The sequence below is a fragment of the Schistocerca gregaria genome, chromosome X (assembly GCF_023897955.1).
Source record: "Schistocerca gregaria isolate iqSchGreg1 chromosome X, iqSchGreg1.2, whole genome shotgun sequence".
NCBI lineage: Eukaryota > Metazoa > Arthropoda > Insecta > Orthoptera > Acrididae > Schistocerca > Schistocerca gregaria.
Window position 1 is genome coordinate 116,649,339 of NC_064931.1, and position 27,387 is coordinate 116,676,725.

The 27,387-nt window shown below is 38.3% G+C and overlaps 1 protein-coding gene across 1 annotated transcript in view; it reads right to left on the reverse strand.

Moving 5' to 3' along the window:
• Positions 1-27,387, reverse strand: part of LOC126297921 (uncharacterized) — a 264,238-nt gene that overhangs the window by 40,481 nt on the left and 196,370 nt on the right. The window contains exons 43-46 of the mRNA XM_049989236.1: positions 21,096-21,247; positions 20,705-20,888; positions 8,273-8,442; positions 4,086-4,268 (exon numbers count right to left, since the gene is read on the reverse strand). Of these exons, the coding sequence (XP_049845193.1) occupies positions 4,086-4,268; positions 8,273-8,442; positions 20,705-20,888; positions 21,096-21,247 (689 nt within the window). The remainder of the gene's footprint in view (positions 1-4,085; positions 4,269-8,272; positions 8,443-20,704; positions 20,889-21,095; positions 21,248-27,387) is intronic.

The window sequence follows — 27,387 nt, forward strand, 5'->3', positions numbered from 1 at the left end:
GGTGCTGGTGCTGGCACTGGCAGGGACTGGCACACGATGAAGGTGATGTGGAGACTTCAATTGGAAAGGGAGTAATAGCACACAGGAAGGGGATGCGGAAAATGTTGGGTGGAAAGATTGAGGCCAAAAGTGTTACTGGAGCAAAGAATGTTTTGCATGGATAACTTCCATCTGCATACATAAAAAGAACTGGCAGTAGAGGGAAGGATCCATGTAGCCTGTGTTGTGAAGCAGCCATTGAAATTAAGCCTGTTACACTTTGGTGAGTGTTGTTCCATTGGGTGGTCAACTTTGTTCTTGGCCACAATTTTGTGATGGCCACTCATTCTGATGAGGGGCTGGTTGCTTGTCATACCAATATAAAACGCTATGCAGTGATTGCAACAGAGTTGGGATATGAAATGGCTGCTTTCACAGGTGGCCCTGCCTCTGAAGGGGTAAGGATAAGCCTGCAGCAGAACTGGAGCAGGTCTTACAACTGGGTCCTCCACATAGATATGATCCCTATGGCAATGGGTGGGACTGGGAGTGGCATAGCACTGGACTAGAATGTCGTGTAGGTTGGGTGGGCAATGGAATACCACTTTAGCACAGGTGGGAAAGATACTGGGTAGGTTGTACCTAATTTCACGGCATTAAGGTAGGTAAACAAAGCCCTGGCGAAGGATATGTTCAGTTGTTTCAGTCCAGGCTGGTATTGTTTGCAGACTAGGTTTGGCAGTTAGTGCCTGTCTGTTAACGTCCTCATGAGACCTTCGGCATACTGGGCAAGGAAGTTCTGATCACTACAAATGTGCCACCCACAGGTAGCCAGGCTATGTTAGAGAGATTTTTTGATTTAGAAGTGATGACAGCTGTTGAAATGCAGGTACAGTTGGTGGTCAGTGGATTTAATATGGACAGTGGTGTGAAAGGAGCCATCAGACAGGTGGAGGTCAACGTCCAGGAAGTTGGCATGTGGATTGAGGAGGACCAAGTGAAGCAGATGGGAGAGTTATGGAGGTTATGGAGAAATGAAAATATGGGGTCTTGGCTCTGAGTCCAGATCATGAAGATATCATCAATGAACCTGATCAAGACAAGGGGTTTTATGAGGTAGCACCATTTCCTGTAGAGGGCTCATTAAAAGGTTGGCATAGGATGCCTATGGTGCCCATGGGTGTGCTGTGGATCTGTTTACATACCTTCCCCCTCTAAGTAGTTCATTTTTGGAACACAACCTACGACCAGCTTAGAGACAGAAATGATGACACTTTCTGCAGGACCTGACCGTCATTTTGCAGGATAATGGTCAAGCACATAGAGTGAAAGCTGTAACTGATTTGTTTGACTGATGGGGCTGCTAGATGCTATACCACCTGCTGCACTCCTCTGACTTAAGCCCTCGCGAGTTCAACTCGATTTCTAAACTGGAGAAAACACTTCACAACATTCGCGTCAGAACTGCTACAAATTCGTCAGGCAATAGACCGTGCTGCTCAAACTGTCAGCTGGCACCGGTAAGAGTACCCTACGACTTCCACGTCACTGGCAACGGCTTACACAGTGTTGGTGACTGCTTTGAAGGTCAGTAAAACTTTGAAACACATATCTATTTTTTACGAGCTGTAAATAAATAGTTGCCACTATTAAAGTTCCAACCCTCGTAGATAGGGCCTGTGTGTTGTGTGGGGTTCATGAGGGGGTCACTGTGAGTAGGATAGGTGTTGCCGGGTGGTGAAGCACCTAGGATCAGAACGTCAAAAGATTTGAAAAATTAAAGAGGTGGTGTCTGGAATGCTCTTCCAGGTGGTGGAGGGCATGAGTTTCAATTTTGGAGTTGGGGTGTATGTAGTTAAGATGGAACAGTAACAGTATTTTGCAGAGGCAGTTCAGGGGTGCCTGTGCCAAGGATGTGTGTGTGTTTTCTCTAGTTGCAGGTAGGATTTATTTCTGAAACTAGCAAGCTTTCCTCCTCTTTTGTGTGCTTCTGTCAGTGACTAAATGCTTCCACAATTTGGGGAGAGGTGTCCTTCACTATTAAGTTACATAAAAATAAAATAAACGTACGCATGTGGTAACCTGAATGATAACAAAAGGGAAAAGCCAAATGCTAAATGGAAGAGCCACATGCTCAGTACCACATTAACATCTCCTTATCAGTTAAGCATGGTCTCCTGCAAATACACAGATTTTCAAAATTTGCACCATATTCACCATATCATCATTTAAAATAGAGGGCATAGATCCATGGAAATCTACAGCACCCTCTTGCAGTGCGTAAAATGCATTCAGTTAATATGTGGTGAAATTAGTCTAGTATGTCACACACATTACAAACTGGCTGCTCCTGGTGCTGCAGAGTGTGACAATGTGTTAAGATGCGGTGCACTATTCTCAGCCTTGTTAGGATTACTTCCTTGAACCTAATGTTTAGTAGTATGTACTCTCAAACACCGGATAGTCATTTGTATGGTCCCTATCACTGACACCTGTAAGCATTACTTTGCATGCACATTTAAAGGTTCAGATGACATTTGAAGCAGTATCACCCTTTGTCTGTGATGTAGTATGCACGTTTTCAAGTCAAATCAAATTACATATCATTCTCCAACCATCCGACAGAAGAGACAACACTCTTTCGACATTTTTGTAAGAGTGTGACAGAGCCATGTCATCTGCTTCTGTGCGGATGCATAAGTGTTGTCCAAACTCTAGGGGGTTAAGGGATGAGCAACACTGCATTGCTGCATGCAATAAGCTGAGAATCGGGGTTGAATGGAAAGCATGTCCAGGTGGCAGAGGTGGTTAAGGCAACCGTTCTAGAGTAGCTACTAGGCATCCTGATTTGAGGCCAGGTCTGGCACAAATTTTCAACTTGCAACACTGTATTACCACAATGCCCAGTGTGGCTGGAAGTAATGATTTCCCATCCATCCTTTCCTTTGCGTTCCCCATAATCTATTTCATATAAATAATTCTTTCTTTGTCTCACATCTTAATGTTGAAACACACTTCCTAAAATCAGAGCTATTGTGCAGTTCTGCTACAACCAGATATTATGTTACGTTCTTTTATGGCATAATTGCAATTCAGCTGCAAGAATTCTATTTTGATATCCCTCTAGTTAGTTTAGATTTACAGAAAGAGCCTTTCTCGATGTAAAAAGAAAACTTTCTTCAAGTGACTCCTCATCTCTCTTTATAACAGGGTACATGGTATACAAGGAGAGCTCAAAATACGTGAGCAAGTATAAAACAATTCAAGTGTGGCATGTGGCTCAGAGGGGTTTTAACAGCCACCAACTCACTGACGTACAACATATCTTGAGCATTAAGCTGCCCCCCCCCCCCCCCCTTTTTTTTGTTTTTAGAACTTTCTACTACTTTTATGATTAAGCCACAAAAAGAAAAAATTTTCACTCACAGCAACACATAACACTGGGCCATTAACACCAATAACGACCACTGATACTTGCTCAAAATTAACAGTGACATAGGAATGACGACACCGGCTAGCCTCTGGGTTGAGAGTTTACCATAAACTGGTTCCAGCTGCTGGTGAGAGACAGCAATAAGCTGCTATCTATTAACTGCTGTCTAGGGAACACACTTTTATGAAATCCCATGGATCCACCAAGCTTCTCGTCCCCTTCCCCATGGACTGATTTGAAGTTTCACTTGGCCCATGTTTCTCCCTTTTATCCGTAAATATGTATGATGCTGAGTTTTTGGAGTTGCCAAACTCTTCTATACTCTCTAGCTTGCTAGCCCCTGGGATAGCATTAGAACAGCTGTAGCAAATTTAAGCTTTGAGTCAGTTCATATGTCATTTGCGAGCAGTACAACTCATACACGCTGTAGAAAAATAGGTATCCAAATGTGAGACCTGATCCATCACACAGTTATAATTTGCAATACACAATCATATTTGTGACCAATGGCTTCAGTACTGGTACACATGACACTGCTCTGTCATAGAAAGAAACACAATTATCATGATTCTTATGCTCAACATCAACATGCCTACCAATACAAAACATACATACAGACATTATTTTCAAAATAATTCTAAAGATAAACAAACAAATCAAAATAAATACTCACAATTACAACTTTAAAACAGTTTTCTTTTAATAGAAGTTTTTCAGCTTTCCGTTGGTAAGACTGCTCTGCTGGGATTCTTAAATAAGCAGTTTTACAGTCTCCGCCAGCCCCACCATGTTTCTTTTCTTGATGATACAGATCAATACATTCTCGGCAAGTTTCATCAGTAACTAGGAACTGCAACTGAGATAAACCACTGCAATGTATAACTACTTACTTAGCTTTAATGCTGCATAAAATTCTTAAAATGGATATAGGTGTTATCATAGCAAATTTGTTGGGCCTTGATCAAACAACATTACAAAGTTATGATGCTCAATTTCATTTGAAACATGCTGTTTTAATGACAAGAACAGCCAGATTTCCTTACAGTATTACACACTGCAGGAAAGTCTAAGAGATGAAATATTTCCAAGTTTCTGGTAAACGTAACTGCATTTGGAGAAGGTACATTAGGCTTTTGTATCAAAGGAAACAGTCACTCTGAAAATCAAATCAATGACAGACACAAGGTAAGGAAAGTAAAACAAATTACACAATGAAGTGTCAACTATGAGAGTGATCAATACAATTTACCTTCAGTCACTTATTTTTTAATTTATTTTTTATTAATGCACAACACCATATTAAGACACTAATTTCTAGTTATTTGTGGAATGTTAACATTTGCAACTTCACTCTGTGTGTCTTTATTCAACCAGCACATAAGGGAACATATTACTAATTAATGACTAACATTCCACCTTGTAGCATGCGTATGATGGAAAAAGATTTATGTTTGATTATTTAAACAAATACTTCTATGATATAAGTTGTTAATTACTTAACTAATATTGGGTAAGGAAAACAAAACAAAAATGGTAAGGAGAGAGAAGTAGGAATGATTTCTAACAAGTGAGATAAGAAAATAAAGTAACCATCTCACTCAATGCCATATAACAAGGACATGCCAGCAAGGCAGCACAACACAGAGCCATCCTGAGGGTAGCAGCAACCACTGGCTGCATTGCATGTGTTCAGCCCTGACCACAGAGTCATTTGCCATCTGATGTTACATATGTTGTCATCCGGAAAGTGGATTATCATTTCTCATGTTCAGATTTGTATTTAATGCACTAAAAGCTAAATTTGATAGTACTTAAGACATGTTCTGTGAGAAAATTGCAAGAAAGACAGAAAATACAAAACAAACAAAAAAAAACCTGGTACCCTTATAAAGCATTTAATATGAAATGAATGGTACACGTGGGTGTAAAACAGTTGCTTCAAATCTGCAACACAGCCCATTACAAAGAACATCTGTTATTGTCATTGTTATAGTCAACAGAAAAGATGATTCTAACAGATCAGAAATTGAAGAGGTTACAAAGGTTTGTACCATCAGATATATTGAAAAGGCCCACAATCCTACAAGACAGGCTACGATCTAATCAAAGAACATAAGACAAAGCCTGCTGCTTTTGTAAATTCTGGAATTTCTGATAAATTTAATGAGTACTTTGTGAGAATAGTTGAAAAAAAACTGTAAAATGAGATTCCAGACATGGGTAAAGATCTCACAAGTATTATAATGTAAAACAGCTATTGTACACAGAGTGAGTTGAGGAACATGCATCCTAATGTTAGAAGCATTGTGGAAGCTTACGAGCATTCATAATCCAAATGACTGTGGTATGTCGTGTTGTCTGAAGAAAATAATTTTTGAAATTACAGAACCACTAGCCACAATAATAAATAAATTCTTCTCTGCTGCCACTTTCACATGGTTTTTTTTTTAACACTCACTCTAATAGTACCAGTCAACATAAAGGTGACCCAACTGAAGTATCAAGCTAAAGATCAACATCTATAATTCCTGAAACTGGCTAATAATTTGGAATCTGAAATGAAAAATTAGCTTCCCAAAGACTTTTAAAATAGTAACATATGCAACACAGTGCACAACAATGATTTTGGAAATGGCAGTCCACCTCTATGGCATCGTCTTCATTGGTAACAAAGATAATGAAGTAATGTGAAGGAGGAATTCATAACATCAACACTTTATGGTCATAGTAAGGCTTTTGACTGCATTTCCTATAAGGACTTGTTGAGTAGGCTGACATGCTATGGTGACAATCTTACAATCCTACCTAGAAACCAGGCTCCACTTGGTGAGCAATGTCATGGGCCTCAGGTATCCACACTCGAGCCTCCCCTACGTATAGTATTTGTAAATTACTTACACTGTGATGAACAGAGCTTATTGTTTACAGATAATATGACCTTATAGTCTAGCGGGAAATACCCTATTCAAACACATTTATCTAGCAGACCTATTATTCAGAATGACCAAAGAGAGGTTCATAGCAAATAAAATGAATACACACTTTGATGTGCCTGTGAAAGAGTGCATGGTACGCAGTTATAGATACTGTAGTTTTGTTATATAGCTTAAGAGGCATATTACATGTGAAAGTTTTCCTCATGAAACTGAGAAGGTTCACTTGCAACTACATTATCTGCTGCATTTAATCTTCATTTGTATTCTGAACCATAAAGCATATTGACATTCTTCCTTTTAGTAATAATCATTTCAATAAAGGTAGACTTGTCAATTTCATATCTACACACACACACAATATTGCGGATCTGTCCTCTATAGAAAGTATGGGAGCAGCTTGGATATCAACTCTGTCCCAGTGCCATTATTCAGGTAATCAAGTACCATTTACAACATTTGTGGGCCAACTTGCCTCAGGAGAGGATACAGTGGCTTTATGACATCCTTCCCAACTGAATCAGTGCATGCATTCAGGGTGTAGGGCTTACAGAGCCATACTGATAAATGGTTTGATACTGCCAAGTTCTGTGTGTGTGTGTGTGAGAGAGAGAGAGAGAGAGAGAGAGAGAGAGAGAGAGAGAGAGAGAGAGAGAGAGAGAGAGAGAAAGAGAGAGAGAGAGAGAGAGACTGGATATTTTAATAACTGAAATAACATTACATAACCATCCTGGCATTTGCCTTAAGTGGTATAGAGAAATCACAGAAAACCCAAATCTAGATGGCCAGATGTGGGTTTGAATCACTGTCCACTCGAATGCGAGTCCAGTGCACTGACCACTGAGCTACCTCACTCAGTCATGAAGGAAGCAGTTCTATTGTGTTTATTTCTTCAGTGGCTAAATCTTTCTTATAGACAGAAAGTGAAAACTGCAGGATGTAGAGGCAATACTGATAGAACTTCAGTGTCTCTGAATATTGCACTCTGCTAAAATTTTCATTTAACAAACATTAGAATCATACTTTCACTACTGTAGGGATCATTATTTTCTTTTCTCTGTACTATCCCAATAATAAAACTCAATTTAAATAAAAATATCTGGACACAAATTATGACGTCCAAGTGCACAATGGGCTGTTTTTGTCGCGTCTCAATATCAGAAAATATTTGTTAGAAGTGAGATGAGACTGCACACAGACTGGCACACACATATAAGACATGGGATATGCATCCAAAAGTGAAACAAACAAATGGAAATTTCATAAGCTGTTAAATAAGTCTTATAATTTTAAATGCCAGTGATTCTCTCTTACGAATTTAAAACTGGATTTGTTTTTCACATCAATTGTGTTCTTATAAGTGAAGTAACATCTAGTTTTCTCAAGAGATTTGAGCGATACATTTGAATTTACAGCACTGTACAATTTAATGTAAGTGCTGAGAATGTGGAATAATCTGGGATTCTGCTGGCTGATTTAATCACGGCATAATTTTAAAACATTTTAGGCCACATGGCATAATTAAGCAGTCACTTGGTGAGTGGCAAACTCACCGAAGTGGATACTTCCTCATGAAGTTTTAAAAAAGTGCAAGGCATTGGACATCAGCACTTTGAGTACTTCAAACTTCACACAAGCTCTCCTGAATACCTTGCGGATCTACCACTGCTGGAAAAAAGGATACTGCAGAGACAAGGTCCCAGGTTCGAGTCCCAGTTCCGACAGTTTTAATCTGCCAGGAAGTTTCAAATTAGTGCATACTCTGCTGCAGAGTGAAAGTTCATTCTGCAGATGAAGTGTATTTTTTTACAGTGCAACAAATTCGAGAACAAATACTAAACTTCCCAATTTTTAGAATAACTACAATACACACAGTCTTTTATCACATTTACGCAGATGAAATAATAATAAAAATAAGATAACAAACCTGTCTAACAGCAGATATAATAACTTTGTCAATGGTGAATGAGAGATAACCAAAGATTCCAAACATTTCACGTAAATGGTCCTCAAATGTGCTGTTATCCATATTTCCATCCAACACATTTTTTATCATGTCTAAGAAGGCTGGATAGTAGTCTTCCACCTCAATTTCACCTGAATGAAATAAACCAAACCAAATTTCAGTTTCTCATATTCAACACAAGTACATGTACAAAGTCACATACACATGAGCCCCTCCACATATTTCACAATCATTGAACAACATGGTTGTGGCAAAATCAATAAAGGAAATGCTTTGAGTGTTAAACAGATGTATTGAGATATATTACAAAATTTTTTGCCTTCACTGTGATGCACAAACAGCAGTAGTTCAAAACGACTCATAAAGGAAGTGTTCATTGTACCAATTTCTGTTTATTTCAAACTCGTTTTTGACTTATTAGGCCATCTTTAAGAAACAACTTACTAGCATCTAAAAAGTAAACTAGTTTTAGAACTAGTGTTCCTTTCAGACTCTAGTCAGTTCTTTCCTGAAGATGGACTAATAAGCAAAAAACTAGTGCGAAGTAAAAATCAGTATAACAAAATCAGTGTTCTTGTTATTCGACATTATATGTAGAGTTTTTTTACCGAGAAGTAACAGAATAATCGATAAATAATGATAAAGGAAGGTTTAATGGCACATCACATCAGAACAAAGCTCATTAGAAACAGACCAATAGCTCAAATAGAGGAGGACAATTACAGGAATCTAGTCATGACATATTTGAAGGGAAGTGGCTTTAGAGAAACCATGTAAAACCCAAGTTATGTTGGCTGGATGGGGTTTAAATGACCTTCCTCTGGTATGTGAATCCAGTGTTGTAGAAGAGGGAACAATAAGTTGCACTATGAATCTAAATCTACATCTACATCAGTACTCCACAAACCACACTTAAGTGCCTGGCACAGGGTTCATTGAACCATCTTCACAATAATTATCTGTTATTCCACAGTGCACGAAAAAATGAACACCTATATCTTTCCATGTGAGCTCTGATTTGCCTTATTTTATTATGATGATTATTTCTCCCAATGTAGGTCAGCATCAACAAGTATTTTTGCATTTGGAGGAGAAAGTTTCCAGAGAAGACCCTGTCACAATGAGAAATGACTTTGTTTTAACAATGTTCACCCCAAATCCTGTATCATGCCCATGACACTGTCTCTCCTATTTCCCTATTTCTCAATAATATAAAATATGCTGTCCTCCTTTGAACTTTCTCAATGTACTCTGTTCACCCCATCTGGTAAGGGTCACACATCGCACAGCAGTACTCCAAAAGAGGACAGACAAGTGTGGTGTAGGGACTCTCTTTAGTAGACCTATTGCATCTTCAAAGTGTTCTGCCAATAAATCGTAGTCTTTGGTTTGCCTTCCCCACAACATTTTCTGTGTGTTCTTTCCAATTTAACTTGTTCATAATGATGGAACCTAGGATAACTATTACTGCCCAGTAATGAAATGGCAAAGAAGAAGAGAGAAAATACAGAGGCCACTATAATAAATAGAACTTTTCTGATTATGGTTCAACGCAATGATGAAGCACTTATTTTTAAGTGACTGAAAGAACAGCACTAAAATGCTACACAATTTCCAGACAAAAAAACTATAGGTGTAAGGATTTATCCTTTAGGCCAAATTCAATTAGAAACATCAGGATGTACTTCTCAGTTGTAGGATCTGGGTACTGTAACCACTGTTGCCCTGCTTGGTTCTGGTAGTGTATCAATAGCCACAGATAAAGCATGCTGCAACTTTGCAATACTAATGGTATAGTTGTACTTGGAGCTGCTGGAGATAAAGTTAAACAATGCCTTCTCCGCAGTTTTCACAAGGGGAGGGCGCGGGAGGAGCCTCATCAATTTGGCTCAAACTGTGCGTGTTAAGCAGATAGAATATCTCGCACGAGTGGGCCATGGGAAAGTATAAAATGCTCTCAAAAAATTGTCGAGTAGTGTATGAGAGATTTTTGAGCATTAATAGTTCAATCTGCAGTGTGGCACAATGGTCAACTGCCTGACTGATAAACCACTGATTCGGTTCAAGTCTCCCTGCTGTGTCTTTTTTTTTCTTCCTTTTTATTTTATTCCTCACAATGATCAATTATTAGAATGCAACTGTCTCGAATGGAAGCAGCAGTCCAGAGTGGGCAGAGGAGGGAGAGAGATAGCATGGCACTAGTGGGGGGAGAGAAATGAGTGCAGCTTGGCATAGAGTGCAGGGACTAGACGGAGGCAAGACAAGGCTGCCAGGCACAACATTGGGAGATTGTGGCGGAGGGAAGATGGCGGGCGTGGGAAGTGGATAAGGAAAGTGCAGAGAAGGGGAAAGACTGGTGCATGTGCTGGCAGAGAGTAGTTCACAATGAGCGTGAGGGGATGAGAATTGGGAGGAGGTGACAGGACAGAGGGAGTAGAAACTGTTGGACGGTTACCACAGGCCGAGGCTGGGATGGTTTTGGGAGCAGAGAATGAATTCTAAGGGCACACTATGTTCAGCTACAGGTTGTGCCACAGGGTGGTCTACTTTGCTCTTGGCCACAGGTTGGCAGTGGCTGTTCATTCTGGTGGACAGCTGGTTGATAGATATACCAACATAAAAAACTGTGCAATGATTGCAGCAGAGTTGGAATATGGCATGACTGGTTTCACAGGTTGTGCAGTCTCTATTGGGGGTAGGATTACCATTTGACAGGACTCAAATAGGAAGTGCAGATTGGGTGGATTGGACAGGTCTTTCACGTGGGTCTTCTACAGGGATATGATCCCTGTGCCAAGTGGTTAGGATTGGGAATGGCATAATGATGGACTAGCCTGGCCACTTGAGAACGGCATAATTACAGTGACAAGAACATCCTTGCCCAGTGTGCTAAGGGTCTCACAAAGTCCTTCACAGACAGGCACTATCTTCTAGACCTCGTCCGCAAACAGATTTACCATATAACCGCACACCTCCAATCCTCCACACCTAAGAATCTGCTAACAAAGGAGTGCCCCGTTTGTCACCAAATAGTACACCAGACAGGAAAAACTGACCACATACTTTGTCAGGGCTTTGATTATGTCCTGAAATTAGGGACATCTTATCAAAGATCCTTCCCACTCCTCCTAAAATGGTGTTTCATTGTCCACCCAACCTCCACAACATCCTGGTCCATCCCTATGCCACTCCCAATTACCACCCCTTGTCACAATGATCATATCCTTGTGGAAGACCCAGGTGCAAGCTCTGCCCAATCTACCCATCCAGCACTTCCTATTCCAGTCCTGTCACAGGTTTATCCTACATCATCAGAGGCCAGGGCACCTGTGAAGGCAGCCATGTCACATATCAGCTCTGCTGCAATCATTGTACAGCTATTCATATTGGTTTTACTACCAACCAGCTGTCCACCAGGATGAGTGGGCACTGCCAAATTGTGGCCAAGAGCAAAGTGGACCACTGTGTGACACAACATATATAAAGGCAGAGCATAACAAGTTTGATTTCAATGGCTGCTTACTTTACAACACATTCTACACTCCCGAAATTGTCCCAGCCATAACCGACAGTAACCTACTGTCCCCACACCCACCACCCAAAAGTTTCTGCCCTCTATGTCCTATCAGCTCCTTATAATTCATGTCGCCTCACACCCCATGGTTCACTGCTCTTTGTGAATGTGCCACCAGTCTTTTCCCGTTCTCAACTACTCTCCTTTTCAGCCCCCCCCCCCCCCCTCCATTTTCCCTCCCTCACAGCCTCTCAACACTGTGCCTGGCAGCATTGTTTTGCCACCATCTAGTCCCTGCATGCTCTACCAGGCAAGACACACTTCCCTCCACCCACCGATATCCTGTTATCCCTCCTCTTCTCCCCCCCCCCCCCCCCCTTTCATGTGTATTTTTCCTTTCCTTTCTGAAGAAGGCTTTGGCTGAAAGCTCAATTTGTAACAGTCTTTGCATTTTGCCTGTCCACAACTCAATGCATTGTCTTTATGGTGAGCAGCAATCTATTCTTTTCATAACATTGTTGATATTCCAACCTGGACTTTCCATTGTTTAAACAGTTCAATTCATACACATAAAATTAATATATTCAGTTTAGTTACAATTACTTTAATTTAATTAATTAATATATTTAAATAGAAATTGATTTAAATGAGACATTTCAGTGATTTCAGCAATTTTCTGACAATTTGTAATGGCCACTACAGATGTGAATAATGTCTCGCTATGCATCTGCGGTGATTTTCCATAAACACTTATTACTTTATGGGAAAATGGAAACCCAAAAAGAATTTTTTACCAGTGAAGTGATTGGTGAAAAGATCAAAACTACAACTAATGATGAAGATTTTTTTTTTTCCTTTAATTGACCAGTTCTCTTCATTATGCTTCTTCAATTTATAAAGAAAATCCTCTTGCCTCTGTGTGTGGGTCCTGTGTCACAAGCTATGTGTCAAGCAATTGCGAGCATGTTATGGAAATTAGGAATGATAATTTCATAGTAACTGATAAAAATTTGATATTACACAACAAGCCTGACAACCAAAATCTTCGTGAAGAGGTTTGTGGGTTCTCTCTCTCTCTCTCTCTCTGCTCATGCACACTTTTACTATCTACAGTCATATTTTATTTGTAAAAGGTTTGTTCTTCAAATACAGACATGGATGACGATGACTACAAACCTACTGAATATTCCTGTTGTACTTTAGTATCTTTGGCTGATAAAAATTAAGTCATTAATTTTTGAGATGATTGTCCAAAATGAAAGTTTCCATAATTAAAATAACAATTCCCAATCTTCAGAGTGCAAAAAAATTCTTCAAACTTGGAAGAAAGAAATAGAACAAGGTAGCACTAGAAATGACAAAATTGCAATAATTAACTCCAAAACATTGGAAATATTTTGGGAGGCATTAGGCTATTATGAACAAGTGACGAAGAGAATATTACGACAATCGGCAATGTTTGTTGCATTCCCATACTTGTCAGAAAAATTTCAGTTTGCCACTAGTGATACCCAGATAAAAAGTTTCAAATGTAGACATTCAATAAGACCATCATCAAATTCATCAGCAAGAACAAGATTGCAACTTTGGAAGAAGTAGTGGAAGCAGCACAGACGTTCTGTCTACAAATGAGACATATAATGTTAAGCTCCAGCCTCATTTACATAATTAAGACTGACCAGATTGGATGCCAGTAGAATCAATGTATAACAAGACACTGGATTAGAAGGGTGCAAAGACTGTTTTGGTGAAAACATTCAATTTCTCCACAACCATTTACTCTCACACAGTGTATAATATACTTTAACCACTCCAAGGAAACTGTTACTCCCTGTGTGCAAGAGCCTACCTATAAATTTGGTCCTTGAGTTGCTGGTACCATCAAGAAATTAGAAGATGAATATAAGAATGTTGTCATTCTTTATTATTACCCCACGTCATCAAGCTAACAAAAGAGCCTTATGCAAAATTCTTGGAAAAAAACATTAAAATCTTAAGTTGACTACCATAAATTCCTTCTATTGGTGGATTCATATCAGCTGAACTGTTTAAATCTATTTAAATTTTATAATTAATAGTTTATCGTTACAAGAGAGGAGAAAAAAGGCAGCAGTGGATAATCAGACAACTGGATAAATCTGGTCACATCCTCCTTTTTAACTCTTTGTCCAGAGTCTGGGTGGATTTTTAAATTGTCCTCCTTTTTCGCAAAGTTGATTATAATAAATTTATATTTGCAATTATCCCCATTTTACTACTCTTTTCTTAAATAACTTATCCACAGACAACAGCAGGATCATCAATTTTTCACTACTGAGTGTGTATCGATTCACAAAAAGAGTGCACATAGAGATTATTTAAAATTTATGTCCCATATTTTCAGTTCTGGACTCACATCATGTTAGCTTGGCATTAAAGGTTTCATGTTATGTACTCAGCACTTATGTGTGATTGTGATTTGCTCTTTATTGTCACCGAGTGAGTTTTATAAAATATCTGGCAAGGCCTAAACGATATCCTGCCTTTAAGAAAGGGACAACTGAATTTGAAGCAGAATGTAAAATATGTGGAGCTGGAACTTACATCTCAGTGGCCAATAAAGGTAAGAAATAGCTTGGCAGATTGTTTTATTGTCATGGTTTTATTTCAAAGTTTCTTAGTAATTCAATTTATTTATATTTGAAAAACTGAATGAGAAAAATTGGCAATAAAATTCTCCAGTTCTACATAGCATACATTAATATCATTTGATTTATATAAATATTATAAAAGGAAATGCATGTCACTGTATCACTGAACTAGTTTAAATTTCTTGCACTAGATGACCAAAATCTGAAACATTATATTACCAGTCAGAAGCATAAGAAGAATCTTCAGGTTTGCAGTTCAATGTCTAGGATACACACATTATTTCAGGAACAGCAATCTGCTTTTGCTTTAAGTCACAGAGTTCTTGCTGGAGAAGGAGACTAGCATTCCATTATGTTAGGCATCATTTTAGCTCTAGGTGAATGGTTTACATGCCTAAATTAAATAAAGCTATTTATTTTGATTCAGATGTCCCTAAAACAATTTTATCAGCCACAAAAAAAGCTCACAGCAATATAAACAATGCAATTGCTCCTCATGCCTTGAATGTTTTGTTTCAGTTTCTTGAGAATAGGTTAAGAGAAGCCATCTTATGGCATTTGCATACGTTGATGTCTGTGTTCAATACAAATATTCTACAACTGCGAAAAGAAGGAAATTCTGTGATTGAAATTTTGTATTCTGTATGTAAGATGCTAGAGGACAGATTAAATGAAAAATTAATTTACCAGAAGGTTACAGAGAAGCTGGAAATTGCAACAGAGGAAGGCTTCAATAAAGAAGATTAACTTTTTTTTGGAGAAAGTTATGTTGCTGTATCAATTGTGGCATGAATATTTAAAATGATGACTCTATATGTCAGATGAGTTTTCCTGTTTCAAGTGGGGATGTTTTAGAAAATATGATAAATATAGTGATGTTGAAACACCCTTTTGTATTTACAACATAAATGTCAAGCTTTTCAAAACTTAAGATGTAAAATGTTTTGACCAATTCTGTAATTTTAGGCAATTGCTGAGACAGAACAGTAATGATCCTGAACTTAGTGGGTTATCTTGTAGTTAAAAAAAGGCCAAGTATTTCTGTGAAAGTAAGTCTGTCGATTATCATTCAGAATTGTTAAAACTTGCCAAATACTTTTTCAGTATATCAGGGCACAATGCAACTGCAGAAAGTATTTTCACTCATTACAAACACAGTGGACTGATGACAGGAATACGCTGTATCCTGAATCTGTTAAAGGTATGTTGCCTGAATCTGTTAAAGGTATGTTGATGGTCATGTGTAATTTAAAAGAATTTTCCTGTGTATCTGCTAAGCAAGTCTATACTTCTACATAAAACTGGATCTTCAGAGAAGTACCAATAAAAGTTAAGGAACCTATATTACGTCTATTAATTAATCCATTTATTAAATTTGAACACATGTTCCCAGGTGTCTTCTTTCTTCTAACTATGTCCTCTTCTTTGAAGCTGTTTGTCCTCTGTTTTGGATGTTTGCACCTGATCATCCTATGCAGCAGCAAGAATCAAACCTGAGCCAGCAATTTATCAGTCCATGCACTTGATCACTGAGCCATATTTCTGCCTAATCGCTAAAAACTCAACTCGAAAATCTTTCAAGAGCATTTTGCTTTTTCTAGGGCCCACTCAGGTAAGATGTTGCAATAACTTGAAAGGGTCATCTGACTGCTTCTAGGAACACAGTTCGAGTCAAATGAGTGAGACCTGCCCCATGCTCTCCCCTTGTCAATCTGCTTTGGAATACGGGATTCAGAGTGCTGAATCAAATTTCTGGCATGCAGTCCCATAAATTACATTTTTTTCGTCTGATATGCTACCTGTGTACCATTTTGCCACCTTCAGAGTGAGCAAAAATACTGTCACTATAGCACTCACTCCGTTCTTTTAAAACCACGGACTGTACCACTGCGCATGCAGTCACAGATGCACAAGTGCCAGAAACACTGATCACCAACAAAAAAGTGCACATGTGCATGAACTGAATCTGTGGTTATAGGGTTGATGCATGCTGGGAAGACAATGTATCATTGTGAGCTGCACTGTGGCCATGTCTTTGCAAGTTTATTTAAGAAAGTGCCACATTCAACGACTTGACCAAGCTGAAACCCCAATATCTGTTAATTAAATTCTTCAAGAAATGAATGTTAAATGCTTCTTTCATCTCAGAGTCCAAAAAACATGAAGCTGACACTAGAATTTTGGCATTTTGTGACAGCATAGAGTGATCAGTGTCAATGCAGTGCTCTGCCACAGCCAATTTGTTGGGCTGTAAGAGCTGAGTTTACCTACGACGTTCTGTGACCTTTCATGGACTGATGAGTCATCTGTCCAATGTATGAAAGGCCATGCTTGGAGGGGATCTTGAAAACTCCAGCCTTCCGGAGCATCAAATCACATTTAACAGGACCCAAGACTACTGCTGTCTTCAGTGGAGGGTGAAAAATCACTTTCACTTTGTGCTTGCTGAGAATCTGTCCAATTCTTGACAGTAAGCTTCCCACATAGGGCAGGAAAGCCATAACAGAAGACTTAGATTTAAATCCATGCTTGTAGATATATATGATGTTTCGAAATTACAAGGTTAAAAATATGTAAATCATAAATAAAGTTGGAATCTTTTTTGCTCTTTGTCAAAAGTAATATTATTGACTACAAGACACAAAGTAAGTGAACTCCTTCATACTGCATGAAGTTCTTCAGCATGTGAAATATGGGAAATTGGTCTATTGGAAAAGTCTCCATAGCGTGATGGCTTCCTGGGATCTTAACCCTTTCTGATTCACAGTTGGACTACGTCAGACATTATGATGTTCCACTATTGCTTTGATGTTGGACAATGTCCAACACATTCCCATTATTGTCATTTCCATTTGTTGGAATTCATGAAGCACATGGCAGCACTTAGTACAACGATCTGACAACTAAAAGCATACAATTTCTAGTGAATCAGAATTTACTTATGGAGTGGAAAACAATGAAGAGACACTACCTGTAGAAAACACCTGGGAAGTTTATTGTGATGGCATGGTTATCTCAAGAAGTTTCCTTTTTTTGTCAAGCAACAAGATTTTACCATTCCTCGTGAAGTTCAATCAAAATCCGAACTTGAATATTTGCAACTCTTTTTCATAGACAATCTTATTAGCAAAATGCTACAAATATGTATGCTAAAGAAAAAATACAGAAAGTCACTCCACTTACAAAATACTCAATATGACGCTCGTGAAGACAGTTTCATTAAAAGAACTCAGAATTAGTTGACTGTTTAACAGAAGACTAGCTAGAATGAACACAATTTTTCAAGTATGTTTTTTCTCATCTCCATTTTTTTCAAATATTCTGAATGCTGCACTTAGTTCCACCAGTTACAGTTCAGGGGTGTCAATGTAGGGAGAAAGCTGAAGAATGTTAGTAAGTATATTGATAGTAAATGCAAAGAATTTTATGTACGAAAAAGAAATGTGGCCATAGATGAGAGCACAATAGTATTCAAAGGAAAAATTCAATTGAAACACTACAATCCAAAGGAGCCTATGAAGTAGGGTTAAAGAGTTTTCAGTCTGTGTTATTCAGAAAAGGCTATGTTTTTTCTTACATTCATTTGGCAGAGCAATTGCTAGCTTGTAAATGTGTTTCAGGCTATTACACCTTTACTGCCAGGTTATACGCAAACCCTCAACTTGGTCATGAATTGTAAAAAAATGAAATTTCATGAACAGGCACAGTTATGCCTTTTAGAACGGATTTTCCAAGTAAGTTGCTGAATAAGAGTTATGTGTGTTTTAGAGTGAGATAAAATTATGTGCCTTTCATTCCATGACAAGAGGTTAGCTGCTATGTTGAGTACATTCTTTGGTCCTCAAACCCAATTGATCACTGGTTACAGAAAGAAAGAGTCTGTCCAGTTCCTGAAACCCACTCTTACTTTGGAACACAAGAAGTTTATGGGAGGAGTGGGCAGTGCTGATCAATACTGTGGTTACTATGGTTTTCCAAGGCGGTCATACAAGTAGTGGGAAAAAATTATTATTCTGGCTGACTGAAGTTGCTTTAGTGAACAGCTATATTCTTTACTCAATACACAAAACTAAATGTGGAGAACAACTGCAGACTCACCTTTCCTGCAGAAGAAATCTAATACAGCTAGTCAGCCAGGTGAGAAACACAGATTCAAAGAAATTAGGAAGACCACCACCATCTGACACCAAGGAGAGACTAAATGGGACCAGGCATCTTATAATGCAAAGTGAAAGAATAAAATCAATAAAGGATTGCATGGCCTGCAACAAATTCAAGGAGAAAGGACAAAGAAGAAAAATAACTTTCTACTGCGAAACATGCAAGAGGAAGATCGAGCTTCACAAAGATGAATTATAAACAACCATAAAAAAAACACCAATACAGTTTCAAAAACAAGTGTAAAAGAAAATAAGGTGGCCTCACACAGCATTTTAGTTATTCAAAATGATAGTATTTATAACCTGTAATGCCTTACATCATTACAGGCATAAAATTAATAAAAGTTGGGGAGAATACATTGAGTGGAAAAATTGGCCTTTAAATGATGAATGAACTGTTTACATATGGTGGGTAAGAATCCTCTGCAATTACTGGAGTTTATACTTCAATGATTCAAGTGTTCTACTAAATTCAGTACCGAGCGAGGTGGCGCAGTGGTTAGACACTGGACTCTTATTCGGGAGGATGACGGTTCAATCCCATGTCCGGCCATCTTGATTTAGGTTTTCCGTGATTTCCCTAAATCACTCCAGGCTAATGCCGGGATGGTTCCTCTGAAAGGGCACGGCCGACTTCCTTCCCCATCCTTCCCTAATCCGATGAGACCGATGACCACGCTGTCTGGTCTCCTTCCCCAAACCAACTAACCAACTAAATTCAGTGCCAAACAAGCATTTAATGCTAGTCACACAACATTCAACTCCTGATGTGGGACAATACCAAAGCAATACAATTTAGAGTCCATTGTGTTGCCAATGGCTCATGCTGACTTTGCCAAATCTAATATGTCAATTTTCATATTATTACCCCAATTAAAAAACAATTATTTAAAACACAAAAGTGAAAGTCTTTAGTGAGAGAATCGTCCCAAAAAGTAAATGGAAATTACCAGCAAAGAAACAAAAAGACCCTCTTAAAAATTCCCAAATGTGTTTATGTTACCAATGTAATCACTGGAATCTGGACTAAAAATAAATAATCTATCATCACAACACCATACACAATACTGATAAATTTTTTACTTAGGAATCAGCTGCGAAAATTCAGCTTTGTATCTACGATGATAGGATGTATGAGTGGAATACCAATATTGGAAGGAATAAAGAAAATAGCCCACCCTACAATTTAAACATTGGAATGGTCAATAAACACAACAACAAGACTCAAGACATTGTGAAGATTTCAGATAATGTCCTCCTTCGGAGCTGACTGATACAGAAAACACACACACACACACACACACACACACACACACACACACACAACAATGCTCGATCTGTGGCACTGGTACAATGTAGATGGCTGGGACAATGCAATTTTGTGTGCGTGTATGTGTGGGGGTGGGGGGTGGGGTGGGGGGGGGGGCCTTGCACGCATGACGTACATTTGTTACCTATGCTTCTCTGACATCAACTGTATACTACATTTGTCCACCACAATATACTGTGAATTACAGTTCTTCTACGGAAAGACAATAAATTTTCATACACGCAACATGTTTTGAGCATCTCTGGCATCCAAAGTTACAACAGGTTTAAGAGTATTTCATAACATTAGGTTCAAGTAGCACTCTAGCAGAAGCTGCAATGTCTAAGTATACTCCAAAGTTTATGTATTAAGTTTGTTAAAACAAAACTGTAACCAACTTTCTATTTTATTTTTCACGTGTTATGCAACTTATTCCAAATTATGTTCTTATTCAGCATCTGGGCAAAGATTGCTGTGCATGACACATTTTTCAGCACGAGTGAGGAGTTCATGCACATTTTCACCACTTATGAACTGTATTTATTTAATTGGAAAGATATATAATAATGAAAAACTTGTTCCACTCTGTGTATGTACTTCATATCATTCTTAGACAAGAGACTTGAAAGGTGAACTAAGTTTACGCCGAAAGCTCAACACACAACCCGCCCAATTATCATCAGACACAATCAACATTGCTACAAGTATTTCTGAAATGATTTTGTACCTATTACACATTACAACACAATTTAGCTGAACTTTTAGATGTTGAATACTCACTCTTTGGTTTTAATCGTAATGCCACAGCAGTTGACTCCCTTCGATCTCTCCTGTACATGCATTCTTCTGCAGCAAGAAATCTTGCCCTTTCATACATCCTTGTAAGTCTTTCACAGAGAATTTGGTGAAGTCTCAGGAAAAGATACCAATAGTTATTAGCATAGAAGAGTGTATATGATTCCCCCTGTAATGTTTACAACAACAATTAGATGATATTAACCAAAATAAAGTTTCTATAATGTCAGGAACTGAGTTCAAAATATTAAAGAGACTAAATCAGTTTTAAACATTATCCTCAGTTAAAAGAAACTACATGCAGGTATAGCTCATGAAAATAACAATGAAAAAATAGAATTAATCACAGCTAATGAATGCAATATCCAAGACTTACAGGATGTGAAGATTTAGCATGATGTGGTAGATTGACATCTGACTTTTTAATGTCAGGTACTTCTTGATCATTGAGATCTTCACTGCTGATATTTCTGCATGACTGTTCTGCATTACTGCTTGCATTTTCTTTACTGCCATCCGTCTTTTCTTCTGTAAATAAATGTTTAAGAACAAGTAGGGGTAATGTATGCCAGAACAGAATAATAATTGTTAAAATGTCAATCATTTTGTAGATTGTATTGGATTAAATTACAGGTGTACTTTTTTCAGTAGATCAATAATGGGGAGATTCTCAAGTATGTAGGACACCACATAAAGCAAGACTGCATAATACACATTTTTTTTATAGAAGCTATGCTAATGGTCCTTCTACAGTGCTTAAGTGGAGTTAGAACAGGAAAAAAAAATTACACATTTTTGGATTTTTAAATATAATCTGCACCAGTTGAAAGTGTTAAAATTTTTATGTGCATTACTTCAAGACCTAATAAAATCAGTATTTTTTATATAGAAGGCTGTGGATTGCTGTGTTATAAAGGTTAAATGCTGGTGCTGTCCAGAAAAGGATGGGCACCAGGTTGAGGAAGTTGAAACAAAGTTTGAGAGACAAGAAATTTTCTGATGGTAAAACCATAAGAGGCAGGCTGACAGACGAAATGATTGATGAACTACAGCATTATTATGAGAGTGTCATTAAAAATAATACTGAGGATTTGTGGAAAATGAAACAAGCAGTATGGACTACCTTCTTCCACAGACAGTCAACTGATGAAAAACCAGTACACCACCTTTGCTCTCCTGGACCCGATTCATAGCACAATTACTGCAGTGCCCAGTACTCAAACAGTTCATACAGCCATAAACATTCCATCCCAGCAGCAGTCATGGATTTCATAAAATCCATTTACAGAGACGTGGCAAATCCTGAATTACTAAGGAAGTGTCTGTATGGTCAGACTCAAAATCCAAATGAGTCGTTCAATAATCTTATATGGACTTGCTTACCAAAAAATGTTTTTGTTGGAATGAAGACACTAAAGTGTAGGGGGAGGGGGAGGGGGGAGGTCAGTGATGCTGTTATTGTGGGAGGGGGGGGGGGGGGGGGAGGCCAGTGATGCTGTTATTGCTTTTAAACCTTTAACTGCTGTGGACATGTTAACGCGCACCTTTGTACCTGTCCCTGTGTTCTCTGAATGTATTTATGTGCACCACCAGTTCTTCTACCTGGTATTCTGACTGTGTTTACGCAAGCCGCCTTAGTGGCACCTGTGTGCTCCTGACGTATTGAGATGTGCCACTTCTTCGCCCTGTGGCCTCTGGCCACGTTAACGTGTCCAGCTGTATATTCGTGCCGAGTGCCTAGTAGCTGTTCAGTGTTCCGCTGGCACAGTTGAAGTATAGTGAGCATTTGCTGCTGTGTTCTTGTGTTGCAGTTTTCGTCTGTGCATTTACTGACCGTTGATGCCATTAACGTTTTGAGAAGAAAATGATATGCCGTTGTGGTTGTACAGACGAAGAAATCTACAAAATTCTCACTAGAAGCGACAGTGAGAATGAAATTTTTGACTGAATCTCGAAGTAACAGTCCTGTGCCGTGTACTTCAGCTGGAACAATGCATCTGTCAACAAGGGAGGGATATCATTCAGAATCTGATGGGTCTGAGAGTGATAGTGAAGTGCCATTGAAAAGAGCTCGCTTTAGTGACATGTTTGACTGGAAGGAAAGTGATTTTTGTCCATTTACGCACGAGTTCAATGCTTCAGCCTCTGGACACAACAGTGGTTTAGGGGCAGATTCAAGTGTTTTATCATATTTCCCAGTATTTTTAACAGAAGAACTGATGAAATTTGTAGCAGATGAAACCAACAGATTTTTTTGCATACCAAAGAAAATACACCAGAATCAGAGCATTCGCGTTTGTCCAGATGGAAAGAAACGGGTTTCGAGGAACTGTATTCCTTTGCCGCTGTTTGTATGCTAATTGCTCGTGTTAAAAAGCTGAAAATCAGTGACTATGGGTCCACAGACATACTCTTGAACACTCCTGTTTTCGGTGACGTTATAGCCAGGGACCGTTTTCTGTTAATTTTAAGAATGCTTCACTTCAGTGACAACTCTGTCAGCAATGAAGGAGACAGGTTATTTAAAATTAGGTATATTGTTGATAAAATTCACGCAACATTTTGCAGCACATTTCATCCATATCAAAAACTCTGCATTCACGGAAGCCTCTTGTTCAAAGAGCGATTATTGTTCAAACAGTACATTTCCTCCAAAAGAAGTAGGTTTGGAATAATAACATTTGTGCTATGTGACTGCCAGATGGGTTATATCCTGGATTTCATTGTCTACACAGGCACAAATACTGCAATTGACTTCCACAATCTGAGGAAAAGTGGCGACATAGTAGTAAACATTGAAGAAACCATTTTTAGGAAGGGGACAGACATTCTATGTCAATAATTGGTATTCAAGCCCAGACCTGTTCCTTTGGCTTCATAACCATGGAACAAACACATGTGGTACTGTTCGCAAAAACAGATGCAACATGCCAAAATTAGAAAACAAACTAAAACGAGGAGAAATACAGTTTATTTCCACTGACACAATCCTTTCCATGAAATGGTGTGACAAAAGAGAAGTGTGGATGCTGACAAATTGGTAATACTGCAGAAATGGTTGAGATGGAAAAGACAAACAGAAAGGCAGGTGAAAGATTAAGGAAACTACAATGTGTTGCAGATTACAACAAGAGTATGGGTGCTGTTTACCGCTGTGACATGCTGCTGAGTTCACTCCAATCAGTACGAAAGACTGTCAATTGGTACAAAACGTTCTTTGTCCACGTACTGGATCTGTGCATTTTCAATGTCCATGCTTTCCACAGAGTAGTAACAGGATGATAAACACAACTAGCAGAAATTCATTTGTGTCTCGTAAGAGAGCTTGTTGAAACTTAAGCAAAAGAAAGGAGGAAAGCTGGCAGAGGAAGGTGCTCTGAAGACAAGAATCCTCTTAGATTTACTGGGAGGTATTTTACACAGGCCATTGAAATGGAAAATTCGAAGAAACGTACACCAATGCATCGGTGTGCAGTACGCTCGAAACAGAAAGTGCGCCGAGAAACGAGATATGAATGCAGAGCATGCAACAACATACCACTGTGTGTAGTGCCATGTTTTGAGGTGTATCACACTAAACAAAACTATTAACCATCTATAATACTCAGAAGAGAAGAAGTGACACTGATAACTTTCTAAAAGTAAAGGACAACAAAAAGGAAATAAGGTGTAAAAGATACTCCAAGACTTACGATTTCTGACTTTGAAGCCATTTTACAGAAGTGTTACTGCACTTTCAAAAACATGAACTGCATTTCTCAGATGCCATTAAATCTATTACATACGTTAAGCATAAAATTAAAGCAAGCATAGTGCTCCATTGCTGATTTAAACAAACATCACGTTTGTTTGCATGGCCATCTTCCACAGCAACTCTAACAATTAATTATTGTTAGCTTTGCTGTCTTAATCTTACTGCAATTAATGAAGAAGAATTTCACACTAGACGCTTTTTGCTTTTATTTACAAAGCATCTTCTATGTTCACTGGTTTTCCTGCTTCATGTCAACCTTCGCTAATGAAGAGAGGGAAAGCAATAGTGTTCAAAGGATGTAAACATGAAGCAGGAAAACCAGTGAATACTGAAGATGCTTTGAAAATAAAAGCGAAACACATCTGGTGTGAAATTATTTTTCATTAATTACAGTAAACTTAAGATGACAAAGCTAATAATAATTAATTCTACATATCATTCATTATAGTGATTCTTAGCAGTTTTAATGCACATCATATGTGTGCAGTAATTCATATGCAGATTCACAGCCATGGAAAAAGTATCAAGATGCATCGTGTGTCAGTGATCAAACTCAGAAGACAAGACAGCCGCGGATGCCCTCGCCTGAGAAATATTCAGCACAGGCCGTGCTCAGCGAAGCGGATCAGACGGACAAGATTTGCATTGATAAAGCACACACAGAAGCCACAAAGGAGTCCAGAAAGAAAAAAAATCTTGGAAGAAGATCAAGAGGATGATATACAGTAGGGTGCTTCTGAGTGACTAAAACTAAAATAAAAAATTAAGCATATATTAAGTGAGTTACAGTCTTTTAAACTCTAGTAGCCGTTTCCGAAAATTTACATTTTCTGTTGCATTTTTCCCTAAATCTCAGAAACCACTTCGAGTAGAGTATTCAAATTTTCATACATATCCTGAGTCTACTGAACTGAAAGAAGAACATAATGTTATGTATAATTAAAATTATTTAGGATAACACACACACAAAAAAGTGAACACAATTTTAACCGTGTAATTAAAAAATTGTATTTACGAAAGCAGTCACTGAAATGCAATTACTGTAGTTCAGCAGACAGTGGTTCCTGAAATACAGGGAAGCCAAGTCACTAAATTTAACATTGTCGGGATAGGGCATTCCAACTCCCCTTAAGTAAAGTACTTCTCACGTAGAATAACTAAAAGAAATCTTAAAACATATTTTTATTTATGAATAGTTAACAAACTTGTCACAAAACATGTAAATGTACAATACACTGAGGTGCATATGATAATTTCCAGGCTAGCTATGCAGCATCAAAGAGAAAATCAGTTTAGAATAATTATTTGCATTGATCATATTACTGCACTGAAGACATACAAGAGTCAGATTAAGTAGAACCTATTCCCAAGCATGCTAAAGAATAACATAGAAAGGCTGTAAGGTAAATGGAAAATCAGCCTGATATAGTTTAATTTCCAAAAACAAAATCATGGAGATAGTTATCAAATGCAACTGTTACCAAAAATTATAGAAACAGTTTGTGACTATTCATTTTATCTACCAGCAATAAACTTAGTTTTTCAAACAATTACACTGGTAATGCCATATGTATGGTATGTTTGTTGCTTGTTACAATTTCTGCAACACACTTACATGGAACAAATTGTGATCTTTTATCTGAAGTGTCATTTGGCATTTAATAGACTGATAGTTTTACACAATTTTCCAGACTGCCCATGAGCCATGTTTCCACAGTAAAGTTATGAGAATTAAATTGAATGTCTCATAAACCAGAGTTTTATGATTTATATATATGCTGGCCGCCTGCCATAAGGAGCTTAGTTTGTCAGCGCACCTGACGATGGTGACATGTCTGATCGCCAAAATATTGTGCCCGTTGGACACTATGGACCGGCAGTACACCCGTGGACTGTTCCAGCAAGAAATACGCCGGGTGAAACTGAATAACCAACTCTGTCACTGTTGTAACATGTTGCCGGAACATTAATTACGAATTCCTTTCATCACTGCACAGTAGTAAAATCAACAATAAACTTTTCTTTTTCATCTCATTCATGTATATGCGAACTCTGCTTCTTCCGTAAGGTCGAGAGATGCCTTTCAGCATTGTTGGCCAAAGCACTCTGCTCATAGCTCAGGTTAATGAAGAGGAGTGGTACGAATATGGCAAGTTTTACTTTCCAATGAGTCGGATTCATCCACTACAGCAATGTGTGGGCAAGAGAGGGGAGGCTGAAGAGAGTAAAAGTGGATGCAGTTGCAGACCATCCTGTTGCCAGGAGCAGAGAGCTTTTTGTATGGCACTTACAACTGCAGAGTACTGGGAACAGAGAGTGCCAGTTGCCTACACAAAATGCCTCAATAACTTTTGCTTTGATCATGCACATGTCATTAAGGCCCGGATGTAAATGACCTAAAAACAACAAAATATGCAAGTATTTATGACTGTAAAAATAAAGTATAACTTTATGTAAGTTCTTGTTTTTTTAACTTCTGAAGAAATTGTGAAAATAGTACTTACTTTTGCAGGGTTTGAAACTACTACCACTTATTTTTGAAATGTCTGCACGCCTCTGAAAAAACATTAAGTACAGTGATAACAACAACAACAATTATCCAAAAAAATAAAACCAGGCTTTTACTACTGCACATCACTTGTTCACAGCATTTCAAATTAGTTAACATGTCCTGTCAATCTTCAGTTTCTGCAAAGTAGCACTGGATCACGTGCATTTCCAGGTTTATGTCATAGATACAGTACTCACTGAGGATAGTTTTGTACTTGGAAAAGCTAATCTCCACATCACATCTGAATGTGACAAAGTCATTGCATGCCGGTGTTGGTTCATTGTCTTGAAATGTTGCTACATTACCAAAAAGACTGTCATTAATTTTGCACACTAGAACATCCAGAATTCTGCTGGAGAACAC